Source organism: Bos mutus, chromosome 10 (genome assembly GCF_027580195.1).
Source record: "Bos mutus isolate GX-2022 chromosome 10, NWIPB_WYAK_1.1, whole genome shotgun sequence".
NCBI lineage: Eukaryota > Metazoa > Chordata > Mammalia > Artiodactyla > Bovidae > Bos > Bos mutus.
Window position 1 is genome coordinate 38,909,403 of NC_091626.1, and position 17,028 is coordinate 38,926,430.

The following is a 17,028-nucleotide window of genomic DNA, read 5'->3' on the forward strand; positions in this document are numbered from 1 at the left end:
TATCTGAGACAAGTAGAGCTGGAGGCAGATCACAGATCATCAGTTGCTGCCTAATCTCAGTGACCTCTTGAGACTCCAGCATCATCTCCCCGTAAAGCCAAGCCCCTGTTGGAAAAATCCATGTCTAAGATTTGTTAGCATATTGTACTTTCATTTTCCAAGTGCCTCATAAGCACCCAGGACTCTTACTGAGAAGGCTGAGCTTCTCTGGGGATCTTAAAAGTAGGCCACTTCGCTAGGACTGGAATGGTTTAGCTGGGTGGTTAAGGAATGAATACAGGAAAGGAACTTCTGGGGCCTCCGTCATCTCTAATAGTCCAAGACCCTTGTTGTTTGATAACTGTGGACGTGGTCCCTCAGTGCAGACAGAAAAGGGTTCTTAGTCCTTTAACTCTCTGACCAGCGTTTAGATCTCTATGCCACTGGCAACAGTGCGAGAGAACGCTGACGAATCCAGGTAGGTCAAAAGCCTCTCACACAGGTGGGACTATAGTCCTGTTGAACTCACCTTCCCTGTGTGCTCTCGGGAACACGTGCAGAGTGTTAAGCTAGCTTAAGTTCGGGCTTTTATGTTTCATCATCTCCTGGCATGAGGAATGCTGACTGCTCTCAATGCTGGACTTTTAGAAGCTTGAACCCATTGACCTGCCACAAGTAATTACTTCTGAAAGGCTCCTGAACCAGCAAGAAGCCAGGAGGACTCACAAAGCAAAGGTGAGCAAACCCTGGAGAGGGAGGAAGCTGAGGGGCCATCCTCTTCCTGTCCTCCCTGCACAGAAGACTTCAAAGGCGGGGCAAACTATTAAGTAATGCAGAGTTAGAACTTTCTAAAGCTATCCTTTCTCTCCTGGGCCTGTCTCCAATTGGAGATTATGCTTGCCTCTCAGATGAACTCTGAGCCCTTCTCTGCTACCTGGTGAAAACAGGGAGATGTTGATGAGAGAGGGGAATTTTATTGGGAAATTGGTGATTCGTAAAGCGTTAAAATTTGTGAACACTTTCCTATCCTGATTCATTTCAGAGTCACCTAGATGCTGCTGTGTGGCTATTTGATAAAAGATGTCCAGCTACTCTTAGATCCTCAAGGCCATGTTTGTGATGCTGATGACAAAACACCTGCAGAGATGGGCCCCTCCCCAAGGCTCACAGCTGCCCACAGACACTGTCCACAGGGCAACATAACAGGGATCTCTCAACACATTTGGCTGCCATGTCTCTTCCCCTTCCTGGCCATCCCCTGACTGCCCTTAATAACTGTCCACATCGTCCTACTGGAGTTTTTGATACACCGGGGAGGATCACTCAAGTTCTAAATAATCAACTTTCAATCCTTCCTAAACTACAGTGGACAGTATATGGACTACATAAATAGATTACCATCTCTCTAATGTCATAGTCAGACAGTTATTCAATGGCAGAAGAAGCAGAGAGAGAGAACCAGGTCTCACCAAACCAGAACACATTTCTGGAAAGATAGTTAAAGCAGCTGTTGACACAGAAAGTGACATCTTGTCAAAATGAGATATAGAAAGATATTTCCATTCAACATTTGCAAAACTCTACAGGAACTTTAAAAACAAGATGATACACATAGCAAGTAGCCCCTTCGTTCACTGATAGCTTCACTAAGGACTGGTCTGGAAGCTGCAGTGCCCCTTGAGACCTTTGATGTCTCAAGAGATCTTTATGGATTATAACCGATAAACAAGATCTCACTGTTCCAAAATGGATTTCAAGTTTTGGATTGCAGAATAACCAATTACCCCTATCCTAACAAGCGTGTCATCTTTCATAGCAGGAACTGGAAAAGAAGATGCAGACTCTAATGTATCCTTCTGGGAAAAGACAATATTTACATAAGATGCAAATGCTGGAAATGAACCGTAAAAGACAAGAGGTAAATATGAGGAGAAGAAGAGAGTCGTATTTACCAAATGTATGCTACATAATCGCTGTTCTGGCACATGAATATGTTAAGCATTCATCTCCAGACCTTACCTAGCATTTTAAATTTAGTTACTGCAGCCAAAGTTTCCTCTACTGGGATTGAGAGGAAAACATCAGGATCCCTTCTGCTACCAACTCTGTGGAGTCTTTTCTCTGTGTTCCATCTGTATTCCAGATGCAAGGACGCATCTGTGTCTCAAGTTTCCCTTTTTCATAACTGTTTCTTCTACCACATTTGGGCTCCAGCAGGAAAATGAGGTTAGATAATTTTTCCTGGTTTAGTTAAAAGGACAGAGGGTGAATTTGTCTTTATTTTGGTACTTGTACCTAATGAGCAAACATGCTTGCATACTCAATCATTCAGCTGTGTCTGACTCTTGGCGACCCTGTGAACTGTAGTCGGCCAGGCATTTCTGTCCATGGAGTTTTTCAGACAAGAATACTGAAGTGGGTTGCCATTTCCTCCTCCAGGGTATCTTCCTGACCCAGGGATTGAAACCTAGGCATCCCTCTATAATTTAAATCATAGAATCATTTGATAAGGAAGATCTCTTGTAATAAACCCCTTTACAATCATGTTTCCTATAAATGTCATATTCCAAATTCTTCACTGTAGTCCCTGTCTTCTTCAGTTCCAAATATACAAGATGGCCTGTGGAGAAATGGTTTTACAAAGGTCTTCACCATTTTGAGACTACTGGCATGCTCCTGTTTCTCCTAACAAACCTACACATGAAGAAAGTTTCCATATCTTTTAAGAGGAAAAAGAGAACCATGTTCTACGTATCTGTCTACAGATACACATACAATTTGTAAAGCAGCTGATTTGTTGACCTATTCTGGTGAAGGCAGTGTGAGGGGAGAACACTAACACTAGCTGGTCAATTTCAGGCACAAGTTGAACTGAAGAAAAGTCTTCACAAGGAGCCAAGAACCAATAAGCAGAAACAGAGGGACCATAAAGCCAAGAAAATCCTTCAAAGCATCCCAAGAAATGATGATGGTGACTTTCTAACCTTGTTGCCCGATGAAACCTTGAGCAGAAGTCTAGGTGAGTCATGTAATTTTTTTAGTAAATAATATATCAAGTGTTTTTAAAACTTCACCAAATAAATGTCTGATATGGATTGGGAAAGCACAGAGCTTCCCTTGGGTCCCTATTGATATTTTATCTCCTGGAATATAATGGGCCTGTTGTCATGTAGTTTGGGATGGCCGAGAAGAGTAAGACTTCAGCGCTATGGTGAGATCTCTTTTTAGAAATATACTGTACTTTACATGCATGATTGCAATCCTTGCACCATCCCCAGGAGGAGAAAAAGGGCCTCATCTTGTGCTTAGAGACAGTGAAGCACGTGGAATTATCAATACATTAAACAGCACGTTGGTATCAGCTAGTTTGGCACCACATGCAGAAACTCTCTTCTCAACCACCCTCTCCCCTGCAGCCCTCTTCGCACACTCAATGTCTAACGCTCCATCCAGCATCACCATCCTCTTCAAACTTGGTCATGCTGCCTCCACTGTCTCAATGGGTGTGGCCTCTGTGCTGTCCGTCAACTCAGGCCAAAGATTTGGCCCCTTTCCAGCCCTGCTACCCCCTCTCCTGGAAGACGGTGAGTCGCAAAGTCCTGCTGATGTCACCTAACGCTGACTATGCCCCCATCCCGTTCCCCATGCCACCCTTAGGTCAGCATGTCACACCAGGGCTATTGCCATAGCCCCCTGACTATCTCCTATCTCAGGTCCTACTTTCCTTCCATCAACCCTTCACCTCGGTGGTCCCCAGACCACCAGCACCAGCATTACCTGGGAACCAGTCAGGGCTCCAGGCAGAGCGACTGAATCAGAAACTGTAGGGAGGGGGCCCAGCAGTCTAACAACTCCTCATCTCCCCCCATGATTCCAACACCCCTAAAGTTGAAGAACTACTGCTCCACTTGGTGATCAAAGTGTTGTCCATAGACTAGCGGCATCTAATCACCTAGGAGTTGATTAGAAACACAGAATTTCAGGTCCCATCCCAGACCTACACAATCAGGATCTGCATTTTATCAAAATGATTCTCAAGCACAATAAAGTTCTAGAAGCACTTCACTATTACCAGGATAATCTTATGAAATGCCAATCTGACCATTGGCAGAATCCTTCAGTGAGTCTCCATCAGCCTGAGGACAAAGTCTGAACTCCTTACCCTGATACCCTAAGCCTTCAGAGTCCGTACACTGCCTACCTTTCTGGCTTCATCACCTACTATTATCATACCCAGTCCCCATACTCCAGCCAGGCCAGGTTGCCCAGTGGCCCCAGATGGCTCTGTGATTTCCAACGGACATTTGTATTCACAAACTCTGTGCTGTATCACCCCATCAATTAGAGTCTCGTTAAGTTTTCACTGTATGTACTCTCCCGGAGCAAGCCCATCACTGCAAATCCAGGTATTGTTCACACACACAGAGCTCTCTGTGCTCTGGGCCAATCCCCTGTCTGCAAGACTGAGCGCTGAGAGAGCAACAGAAATGCTGGCTGTTTCTCTGGAGGTCTCGAGCTTCTAAGATGCAGTCCAGCTGAAAGAGATACTGCCACTGCTCAGGAAAACAAAATACCTGATCAATGAGTTAATTAAACAAGAAAAAGCTGAATAATTGAAAATCTACTTGGAGCATTTATCTAACCTATACTCCTGAGTTGCAGGATGAAACCTGGTGTAGTAGTAGTAGTAGTAGTATGTAGTAGTCACATAGATGAACAACTTTTACCATTTAAAAATATTGGCGAAACCACCAAGAAACATACCTCAGCTAAAGTTGAACACTTTGAGTCATTGCTTGAGATCAGGCTGGAAAAAAAAAACAATGCTGGCGAAGTCTTTGGAAGACTGTGTCACATGGAGAAGGGGAGTTCTCCTCTACCCTCCTGACATATTTTTTTTTAAACTGCTTCATTTTGTTCCAGCTAAAGTTTATGAAGTGCTTACTCTAAGCCAGGCAAAATGGCCCACCTTTAACATGAATTATCACATTTAAGCTTCACACAACCTCTAAGGCAGGAGTTACTATTAGCTCCCACGAGACAAATCAGGATTCAAGGCCTGGTCTTTCTGACTCCAAAGGGTGCACTCCCACCCACCCCCTTGTTTAGCCTCATCAGGACTCTAGTGGCCCAGAGCTCTGCCCAGGACAACCTTGGGAAAGTCTGCAAATGCAGTTTGTGATTCCCTCCACCCTCTCTCTCAAAAGCAGGCTTCCCTCTGCAAAACCTATAGAACTCACCACTCTGCAGGCACATGTTCAAGCAGTGATTCCTTTTTACTTATTCTCAAGTAGCATCTTTGATTTCTTTCTCTGTTTCTGAAAGCAGTTTACTTTGCTTTCTCCTAAAAATGGAATGTAGCCAGACCATAGACTTCCGTGGGCATGCTACTAGTCAGGGTCTGGTACCTCTTCACCTAGCTCCTCTTATTTAAGGCTCTATTTGTTCATTTTTGTTCCCTCTTTTGGAAGGGAGGATGAGAGTTTCAGATCCCTTGTGAGATTAAAAACGAGTTTTTGTTTTTCCTGCTGCTTCTTTAAAATGAAATCATGCATGCTTTGCTTATATTTTACATATACTTACATAGTAAGTTACATGTGCTGCTGCTGCTGCTAAGTCACATCAGTCATGTCCGACTCTGTGAGACCCCATAGACAGCAGCCCACCAGGCTCCCATCCCTGGGATTCTCCAGGCAAGAATACTGGAGTGGGTGGCCATGCTATCTGTGTAATATGTAATGATACATGACTTACACAGAGTGAACATCACCCTTTTAGGCAGGCAATTCTGCGAGTTTTAACATATTAATGTGGCTCCTACGCTTTCCAGAAGCCATGATATGAATCTAGTGAGGAGAAAAAACACTGGACTTGTAATCAAAATCCTTTATTTGAATCCTGACCGTACATTACTCAATGTAAGCTCTGTGGGAGCCAGGAGCTTTTCTTATTACTAGGAGAGTACCAGGTACATAGTAGCCTCTTGATAAATATTAGCTATATATTTGTTCATATAGCTTTATTCTACAGAAAGATTGTAGCTAACTTCCAGTTGTCTAACCTCTGTGAACCTGTTTCCACATTTGTAAAATGGGAATAAAACATTGTGTCTACCATGCAGAGTTTATGTAAATTTCAATATTATAATGTGTAAAAACACATATAAAATATAAAGTATCATATGAATATGGACAAAACTGAAGAAATATGGAACTGATGTCTTACAGCAGAAATAAGATATGCTTCAGGGGAAGTGTCACTCTACATACATCATTTGAATGTCACATTCACAATTCTGGTCTTACCTGGTCACTTGTACTATTATTTACTTAGCATTTTCCTTTAAGGTATCTTGCTTAGTTTTATTTTTAAAATTTATCTTTGCTGTGAATCAGCTGTAACCTGAAATTCTCATCTTCCTTTCCAAAAGAGGGAACAAAAATGGACAAATAGAGCCTTAAATAAGAGGAGCTGGGTGCAGAGGTGCCAGAACCTGAGTAGTAGAATGCCCATGGAAGTCTATGTTCTGGATATGTTCCATTTTTAGGAGGAAAAAAATGGGTTATGGGTTTGATAGTGGCAGTAACATTTTTCTAAAATACATATTATAAAATACATAACCATCAGAAAATGTTAATATTTTGTACGATCCTTGTACTACCTAAATCATTCCCTATTTTTCCCTACTGGTCTCTGTTTCTTTCCTCTCTCAAGACTAACTTTTTAAGATAATTATTTATTTGGCTTCACTGGGTCTTAGTTGTGGCACATGGAATCTTTAGCTGCAGCATGTGGTATCTAGTTTCCTGACCAGGAATCAAACCCAGGCCCCCTGCACTGGAAGCGCAGACTTTCAGCAACTGGACCACCAGGGAAGTCCCGTCTCTCTCCAAATTCATTTTGAAGTATCAATAGGATACACTTTCCTCTACTTTGCTCACCCCAAATCTATTTAGGTTTTAAACATTGTATTTCTCTCTCTTAAGTCTAGCAACCATAAAGAATCCAACAGGGATTTATCAAAGTGTAACAAGTATAAGACATCTAGCTAAGAAGTTCTCAAAATTTAAGGCTCTTGGAGAAGGCAATGGCACCCCACTCCAGTACTTTTGCCTAGAAAATCCCATGGACGGAGGAGCCTGGTAGGCTGCAGTCCATGGGATCACTTCACTTTCACTTTTCACTTTCATGCATTGGAGAAGGAAATGGCAACCCACTCCAGTGTTCTTGCCTGGAGAATCCCAGGGACGGGAAGCCTGGTGGGCTGCCGTCTGTGGGGTCGCACAGAGTTGGACACGACTGAAGTGACTTAGCAGCAGCAGCAGCAGTATTCCTGCCTGGAAAATCCCATGGACGGAGGAGCCTGGTGGGCTACAAGTCCACGGGGTTGCTGAGGGTTGGATACGACTGAGAGACTTCACTTTCACTTTTCACTTTCATGCATTGGAGGAAGAAATGGCAACGCACCCCAGTGTTCTTTCCTGGAGAATCCCAGGGACGGGGGAGCCTGGTGGGCTGCCGTCCATGGGGTCACGCAGAGTCGGACACGACTGAAGTGACTTAGCAGCAGAAGCAGCATACAAAAATTTGTATACAGTGCTTTGCTAGTGACTTAAGGGATTTTCAAGGATAATACTGAACATGTGACTTTTGCCTCACATGCTAACTGAAACATCATAACACCAAGAGTGTCGGGAGACTCAAGCTATTGTTAATATTACGTTAGATTCCACCATTACCAGTCTCTTCTTGTTTCTAATTCCCTGCCTCTAGTCCACAGAAAATCCTTATTCTCAGTCTGAGTGATGTTTCTAATATTCTGGGCTCATCTGTAGAGCAGAGACGATTGACAGCTCCAGGCCCCAATGAATGAAGCCTTTCCCAGGTCCTATTTATCAATATTTCCCACCTTCCAAAATTCTCTGATGGCTCACTTGTTCATTCCTTTATTTACTCATTCAACAAATATTTACTGAACTGGGTAGGTGTGGTACTTACAATAGCACAGACAATGAACAAAAGAAAGTCCAATGAGAATACAACTAGAGACCTAATAATCTGAGGAGTTGGACAGTTTCTATGAGAAAGTGGCATTTAAGCTGAGATGGAAGTAGCTGAACAATGGGAGCAGGTGAGCACATGAGTGTGATGTCCAAGGGCTGCGACATCAAAAACTGTGGTCAGTATCTGCATGTACAAACGCCCTTGGGTGGGAAGGAGTCTGCCAGACTCTAGACACCAGTTAGAGAAGAGAGATTCAGACGGAGAGTGACTGGAGATGGTTCTGGAGGCATAGTGAGAGTGAGAGACCAGTGCATGCAGGGTTTTATAAATCATGTCAAATAAAGACTTTGAACTCTATCTTAAGATTCAATGGGAAGCCACTGAAAGGGCAGGTTAGTAAACTAACAGGTTCGTATTTTCAATATTACTCTGTTTCAACTGTGGTGAATGGATGGGAGAGGAATGCAAAAGGATGTGGGGAGACAGGTTAGAAGTACACAGCAGTAGTGCAAGATAGAGGTGGTGTCTGGACCAGGAGAGAAGGGTGACAATGAGGAGTGAGAGAAAGAGCAAGATACAAGATATGTAGCCACCAGTTAGAGAAGAGAGATTCAGATAGAGAGTGACTGGAGATGGCTCTGCAGGAGTGGTGAACACCTGGTGGTGAATTATACGTAGAGCATGGAGACAGTGAGGTGGCCAGGAGGTGCTGGGGCAAAGGTAGGACCACAGGCTAGGGTAACAAGGAGAAGAGGCAGGTGTAAGACAGAAAAAGAAGATGAAGCTGACATATCGCCAGGAGACAAAGAGGAGGAGTCCAGTTATACCAAAAAAAAAAAAAAAATGTGTATTTCAGGAGACAGATTAGGGCTGCGGGCATAAATTAACTCTAGCTTTCTGTCACTGCTATGTATATAAACAGGGCTCGTAAGTACAACATTCAAGGGGAGAGCAGGGCAGCCCCTCAGTGAGGCTGAAAGGAAACTCATGAATCATAAGGCGTGAATCCTCACATTGAAATGTTTGATTATCCTTTGTAAAAATATGCAATTTCAGACATCAAGGGCTTAAATAAAATATGCCATAAGATTTGATAACCAATGATCATTCAGAAAATATCTAGAAAGTTGTGCCTGATTCTTCCATAGGGGGAAATCTGGACTTTGACCTAGGATGATTTTCCAAATTTGAAAATGGTCACTAAGATTTTTTTTCTTAAAATCTTTCTTTGAATAAGGCTGTGTGTGCTGTTCTGAAGTGCATTCTAAAAGGGTATTAGGTACTACTTTAAAAAAAAAGCAGAAGTAAAGACATATCTGGATAAAATCCAACACCAAAAAATAAATCTATTCCCCAAAGAATAGATGGTAAAATAAATGCCTGACCCTTTGAGCTCTCTAGTTCTGTAGGTCTGGGATGCAACCCAGGCTACTGTGTTTCTGAAAGTCTCCATAGTTAAATCTGATGTGAAGGCAGAGCTGATTGAGGGTTAGGAAAATGGAATAGTGTGCCTAGGCCATAGTAGACGTTCAATAAGTAGCTCCAGGCAACATCATCTGTGCAATACTCTTGCCAAAACAATTTAACCTTAAGTTAATCACAAGGGAACGATCAGAGAAAGCCTAAATTTAGGGTCATTCTACCAAATAATTGACTCTGTGTTCTTTCAAATGTCTGTGTTAGGAAAAAGGAAGGTAATGAAGAGGAGGAAGAAAACATCCAGGAAGAGGAGGGGGAAAATCAGTAAGAAAGTGGGGAGCGGGGAGCAAGAAACAAGGAGGAGAAAAAGGAGGAGGGGAAGAGATGGGGAGAGAAGAAAGGAGTGTGGAAAGGAAGGAAGGAGAAGAGAAGAAAGAAAAGGATGGGAGAAAGTTCTTGAATTAAAGGAGACTAACCGATAAGAAAATGCAACACATATTCCCAGATTAGATCCTGTACTTAAAAAATAAAATGCAAACAGGCAAACAAAAAATAGTTACAAAGAGCATCACTGAGATAAGCATGGATATTTGAATACAGACCAGATATTAGAAAATAGCATTTTATCAATGTCATATATTCTAAGTGTAATAACTGTATTGTGATTATACAGGAAAATTGCCCATCTTCTTAGGGGATTTGTGGTGCTGTATTTTGGGAGGAAGTGACTCTGCAACTAATTCTCAAGTGGCTCAGCTCAAGACATGTTTTGTGTGTGTGTGTGTGTGTGTGTATACATATACATATTGTGACACAATGTTGATGAGCTGGAGTGTACAAAAGTGTATTGTACCATCTTGTGATTTTCAGAAGATTAGAAAGTTTTATAAATAGCAAGAAAAACATTTTACATGCTTACAGAAACACCAGGTGAAATCCTTTATGTATATATGTGTGTGTGGGTGTGTAGATTATTTTGTATTCATAAAAACCCAAGCTTAAACAAATACATCATTGTCTGGGGTAAAAATAAATTAAATGGACTTTCAATTCTTTGTAGGAAATACACAGAATGAAGACTTTCTGGAACATCAAGCAAGGAATGACCACTGTCCCAGGAAAATTGGCAAAATGGAAATATGGCTCCGTGAACAGGAGGCCCGGGGAGAGCTTCTCTGGGACAGCTCCAGCTCTAACTCAGATGAGTCGGGGAAAGTAGAGAAAAAAAAAAGAGCACTGGTGAGAACTAGGACAGAAAGAATCCAACATTTTGATGAGTTTTTTGATTAAGAATAATAATCGTTAATACTATTCACTAATTAGTTACTGGATGTATTGGAAGCTTTCTTTCCTTTAAAAATTCCTCAAGGTAGTATATGAATTATTCTAAGAACACCAATTCACTTTCTTTTCATTTGAAATCCTAAGATTAAAGGTGCGAGATATATTTTAATATATTAGTACCATATAACCCACTGCCTCAAAACTTAGGGACTTAACTAGCAGCCACGTATTGTCCCACTTTTCTGTGGGTTGCTGGGCTCAGTTGGGTGGTTCTTCTGTTGGTCTCCTTTGAAGCCTTTCATGCCATGGAAGCTGGATGGCAGGTAGGACTGGAGTCATCTGGAAACTCAACAAGGACACTGACACAGCTGGAGTTCACCCCCACGCTGTATCATCCCAGAGCCTCCTTACATGGATTTCCTGAGTGCTCTCTCCTGGAGGGTAGTCAATTTGCTTTTATGTCAGCCCAGGGCTCCCAAAAGCAGACGTTCCCAGAGGAGGGAGAGAAAGCTGCCAATCTTAACTCTAATCCGATCATGGACCCCACACTCTGTTGACTACTGCAAGTCATAGGCCAGGTCACAGGCAATGATAAAGGGGCTATGCAGGTCAGCAATTCCGAAGGGTGGTCTACTGGGGTACACCTTTGAGACATGGCACCCCACCATATCTTTAAAAGCAAATCATATCTTCTAAAACAAACAGATGAGAGAGTAGATTTAATAGAAATAAAAATGACTTTCTAAAGAAAATCACAGGATGCTGCATTAGACACTAAGCTCACTTAAGTCACTTTCTTGTGAGTTATAAACTTTTTATCTCATAACAAAGAGGCTATAGGAAAAATGTAAAGTTATGAAATTAGATGCTTGCTCCTTGGAAAGAAAAGCTATGACAAACCGAGACAGCATATTAAAAAGCAGAGACATCAGTTTGCTGATAAAGGTCCATATAGTCAAAACTATGGTTTTTTCCAGTAGTCATGTATGGACGTGAGAGCAGTACTATAAAAAAGGCTGCGTGCCGAAGAAATGATGCTTTAAAACTGTGGTGCTGGAGAAGACTCTTGAGAGTCCCTTGGACAGCAAGATATCAAACCAGTCAATCCTAAAGGAAGTCAACCCTGAATATTCATTAGAAGGACTGATGCTGAAACTCCAATACTTTGGCCACCTGATGTGAAGAGCTGACCCATTGGAAAAGGCTCTGATGCTGGGAAAGATTGAAGGCAAAAGGAGAAGGGGGTGGCAGAGGATGAGATGGTTAGATAGCATCATGGACTCAATGGACATGAATCTGAGCAAACTCCAGAGGTAGTGGAGGACAGAGGAGCTTGGCATGCTGCAGTCCGTGGGGAAGCAAAGAATTGGACACAACTTAGCAACTGAACAACAATATAAAAATGTTAAGTGTGGAAGGTCACTGTGAATTAAAGCTCAAAATTAAATGGAAATCTCTTAGATTATGATATAGACCTTAGAAATTTACAAAAGGACACTTAGAAGTGTTCAATCCAAAAGTTATATTCTCAAAAATTAGATTTTTTAACCTTTTAAACAATCTGCTCTATTCAGATTTTACCAGTTAATGCACTCATGTGTGTGTGTGTATTTATTTCTGTGCAGTTTTATCACATGTATGGATTCATGTGAGCAACAGCATGATCAGACACAGAGCAGTTCCATCACTAGAATCCCTTTCGCTATCTAAAGGCCCCCCCGCAAAGGAAATTTTCAGGCAATTTCAAGAACTTCTTTTGTATAAAACTAGACTCCACTTTTAGCAACACCTAAAAATATTTTAAGCATCCAGAAGCCTCTAAGAATTCAGTGAACTTTAAAACAAAGTGAAAGAAAAATTCTCTTTTAAGCTTTCTCTAGGAAACTTCCAAAACAAAAATAGTAGAGAGAAACACCCTCTAACTTTGACATTCAGTACATTCAGATCAGTCACTAAGAAGATGAAAACTTCTATGTCAGGGGACACACACTCATGTTTCTTCCAAGGACAGAAGTCAGTTAATTAGGTCATCTCTGGGCATTTCTACTCCCAGTTCTTTGCAAGTAGTATACTTTTTCTTTGGTAGGTAGAAAGCATATTTCCTACAAAGGAATGCATAGATTGTTTGACCACTCAGCCTTTTTGGAAAAGTAAGAACCTTTTTTTTTTTTTTTTAATTGAAGTACAGTTTAGTTAGTTTCAGGTGCAGAGTTTTTTCCTAGATCTTGGAATTTATACAACTAAATCGATAGCATAAATTAGACATTGTCTTGAGATACAGGAACTAGACACATATGTGTACTGGTGAGGATAACACGGCTCAAAGTATTTCTTGAACTTCAGAGAATGTTAGCAGCGAAAGAAATAAACCATGATGTTTTCTCTGTTTATTTGCCTGCTCTGTGTGGAATTCTCACCCAATCTTAAATTCAAGAATTTTAAATTATAATAACAGTGATATTAATCATTGCTAATGTGCACTGTTCACTGTGGGTCAAGAACTCTCCAGATGCTTTTCATATATAATCCTCACGACCATTTTGTGGGTTACCCCTGTTTTATAGATGATGAAACTGAGGTGCTGAGAGGTTAACTAACCTTCCAGGGTCACCCAGCAGAACAGCGTGTTTCTGAGCAGACTGTTGCTTACCAGAAGGGACCTGATGTGAGTCAGGAGCACTTCCTCCTCTCCCTAATTTTACCTCAGCTCACCAGTGACTTTCTGTAGCGTTCCACATTTCTTTTCAGTTACTTGTTTTTTGGTGTTGGAGCAGAATACTACTGCACTAGAAAAGGTATGAGCTTTCTTTTAAAAAGAAATGCCTCGGAGCCCAGGTGCTTAACTGTGGGCATAGGGCAGGATAAGAGCACTGAGAAACAAATGCTTCAGAAACAAGAAACTTCAGGAGGGGAAGTTTCCAGGAGTGAGGGGCACAGAGAGGCAGATGAGAGAGTAAAGGCAAACTTAACTGTCTTTACAACTTGGCCTGGGAGCAGGATCAGTGAGCAACCCCATCAGATGCCCCATCCAGGAGGGAACTCAGGGGTGCACTGTGGCCTGGGCCAGAGAGTGGTGGTTCTCAGAGCCGGCGCTGGAAGCACCTGGCAAGTGATCAAATACGTAACAACAGGTAAGGACTCATGGGCCCACCAGAGCTCTGGCACTAGGTTGGCGTCTCCCTTTTTAAGCTCCTCCCTGTGAATCTAACATGCAGCTAAGGCTGAAAACCACAGCTTCACTGCTATCAACACGCTACTGCAGCAGATACACCGACTTCTATCTTTAAAAGCAGCAGCTTCTGAGGTAATTTTTAAAGGTAAGGACATGAGGCCTGGAGCTTCACGCACAGTAAGAGGTTGCTCGTTTTGTTGGTAATTGTCTGAAAACAGCAATCCTTTACTTAATCTTGAATTTGTTCAGGGGCAGTGCAGGGCCATCAGTAAACACAGCTGCCACTGCTGGTAAAAGCTATAAAATTAAGCCTCAAGGCAAAGTTGTCAATTTTCTCCAACAGAAAATCTCAGCTTTGAGGGGAGCTGGGGAAGGCTTGTCTATGGCCAAATACATGCTTTCTCTTAGGAAAATAACATTCTTGCTCTGAATTTTTCATGAGAAAGAGAAGTCTTTTGGGGATGCTTTTGAAAATGTGTTTTTACTCAATTATTATTATTTTTTTGTGCAGCGGGTCATTCTTGTTCATCTATTTTGATGATAATTCTGAGTTACTGTACAGGGAGTTAATTGAAGATGACTCTTCATGGAGTCACCTATGAAATAGTTTTGTAAACAAAAAAGATAATCTTTTCTGTTCACACAGAGCCATTAGAGACAGAAAAACACCAGTTCTTCATGCCTTCATAAAGATACCAGCTCTTTATTCCCTTCTTACCAGGAAAGCCTGCTGCTGCTGCTGCTAAGTCGCCTCTTTCGTTTCTGACTCTGTGCGACCCCATAGACGGCAGCCCACCAGGCTCCCCCGTCCCTGGGATTCTCCAGGCAAGAACACTGGAGTGGGTTGCCATTTCCTTCTCCAATGCATGAAAGTGAAAAGTGAAAGTGAAGTTGCTCAGCCGTGTCCGACTCCTAGCGACCCCATGGACTGCAGCCTACCAGGCTCTTCTGTCCACGGGATTTTCCAGGCAAGAGTACTGAAGTGGGCTGCCATTGCCTTCATCCGAACAGGAAAGCTTGCTGATCATCAAATCATAATTAAAGTCAACTGTTTTTTCCCTCAAATGAACAAGAGCCTATTTCCACATATTACTACAGAATCTCACTAATTTAGAATACTTTGGGGAGGGCTTGGGAGAAAATAGGCTAAGGGGTAGATTAGGGAAGGTGAGGCCATTAAAAATCTGAATTATGTCTCATTTTTAAAGGAATACTCAATATGTACAAAATAAAAATATATTTGAAAACAAAGTCAAGAGTTAAGGTTTATTTTTAAATGTGTACTTCATAATAAGGCTGCAATTCGTTCATTAACTTAATCAAGCATTCAGCTAGTAGGTTTTAAGTGTCTATCAGATGCCAAGCATGGTTCCAGAGGCTGAAAATACAGCCATAAACAAGACAAAAATCCCTGGACTCATGGGTTATATTCCAGTGGGGAGACTCTGAGCAAAGAGTCAAATAACACAATACAATTTCAGGTAACATCAAGCATTATGAAGAAAGTAAAGCAGATCTGAGGATAGGCAATGGAACGGACTGTTTCAGGCAGGATGCTCAGGGAGGGACTTGTTAGGGAACCAGGTTTGTTCAAGCCAAGACACTGGGACAACAAGGTTTGCAGCAAAAGAGGGTTTATCTCAAGGCAGCCGAGATAGGTGAACAAGTTTAAATCTGCCTCCCTGAAGGCAAGGGGCGCCGGTATTTATGAGATAAAGATTAAAGTAGCGGGGTGGTCTGAGGAATGGAGAGCATGGGGAAGGTGACTAGAAAAAGTTTCTGTAATTGTTGTTCTGCACAGGTGTAACTAAGCCACAGGCCTTGGTACATTCAAGAAGTAGGCACTTGGCAGGATCTAAGAATGGAGTTTTCAGCCCTCTAATCGCTAAAGGACACTGGCACATACCCATTTGGACGATCACCGGTCCCATTTAGTTTTAACTGACTCGGCTTGAACTAGGCACAGCTGACCGTACATTCTTGGAAAAACAGGCTATGAGGATAATAGGCAAGTCTTTTGTAGCAGAAGTGATGATGACCTTGATTAGTGAAGACAGGTGAAATGGATTTGACCCAGGGTTTTAGAATCTCTGAGGAAGAGATTTCAATGAAGTGAGGGTAGATGCCATGGGAAAACCTATGAGAGCAAGTAAAAAAAGCTCTGAGGTGAGATAAGCTTGTCATTTTCAAGGACGAACAAGAAGGTTGGAATGGCTGAGTCAGCAAAGTTGCCTGACAGGGAAAAATCTCAGAAAGCTTGTCAAAACACAGTTGATGAGGAGCCCAGAAGATCATGGTGTGATGATGAGTATTAAGTGTAACAGAATTTAGAGACAGCAGGGGCTGGTCCCAGTCTAGACTGACATCTCTGATGTGATCATGCACAGAGGCAAACAGACTATGGCCCACACAAATGCCATGCGGCCACAGCTGGCCTTCTGGGCTCACCCTTGGCCCAGCTGAGCCAGTCAGAGAGGGTCTCAGTTTCTGCTGATGCCAAAACCTGAGTACATTCAGGAGTGATGCATAGTAGTGTTCTGCTCCGTGGGCCGGAGATTCAGGAACACAGGGGCTGCAGTAGACAGAATCAGAGACAAGGGATCCACGGAGACCCAACAGCACATCCGTCCCTCATTCCCAGCCCTCCTAAGGCCCTGCTGCCTCTTGTCCTTCCTTCTGAGACTGTATCCTTATAGTAAATTCACCTTCAGCTTGGGCCAGTTCCACCTGATTTCTGTTCCTTAAGGCCAGAGAATCTTAGCCTAAAGAAAGCTTACACAGCAGTCTCCTCCTTGCCTTATGATGCATTATTAGAGGCTGTGGAGGGCTGAGTTGCTGAGTGTGGCCAGTTATGGTTCCCAGCAGGTATTATGAGGATCTCTTCTCAAACCCATATTCAGTGATACCACATCAACCTTGATGGGAGTAGTTACACCACAAGAACTGGCAAATGTTATGAAACAGGACTTTTCGTTTCCAGAGCACTAGTTGCTAAACATTTCCCAGTACACCTTTCTAGAGGTACAGACCAATGGGCTGTAGAGTCTGAATTCACATGCCAGCACCGCCACTTCCTGCCTTAGGTAAGTTATTTAACCTCTCTGGCTACAGCCTTCTCATTGTAAAATGAAGATTATGATAGTGCCTGCCTCACAGTGTTGCTGTGACAG

At 42.4% G+C, this 17,028-nt stretch overlaps 1 protein-coding gene across 2 annotated transcripts in view; it reads left to right on the forward strand.

Annotated features, from left to right (window-relative positions):
- Positions 1–10,692, forward strand: part of CCDC198 (coiled-coil domain containing 198) — a 28,741-nt gene extending 18,049 nt beyond the window's left edge. Inside the window, exons 3-6 of one of the 2 annotated variants that reach the window (XM_005898779.2) lie at positions 628–714; positions 1,796–1,897; positions 2,839–2,998; positions 10,463–10,692. In XM_005898779.2, coding sequence (XP_005898841.2) covers positions 628–714; positions 1,796–1,897; positions 2,839–2,998; positions 10,463–10,692 — 579 coding nt within the window. The remainder of the gene's footprint in view (positions 1–627; positions 715–1,795; positions 1,898–2,838; positions 2,999–10,462) is intronic. The other variant, XM_005898780.2, reaches the window with a different exon arrangement.
- The last annotated feature ends 6,336 nt before the right edge of the window (positions 10,693–17,028 follow it).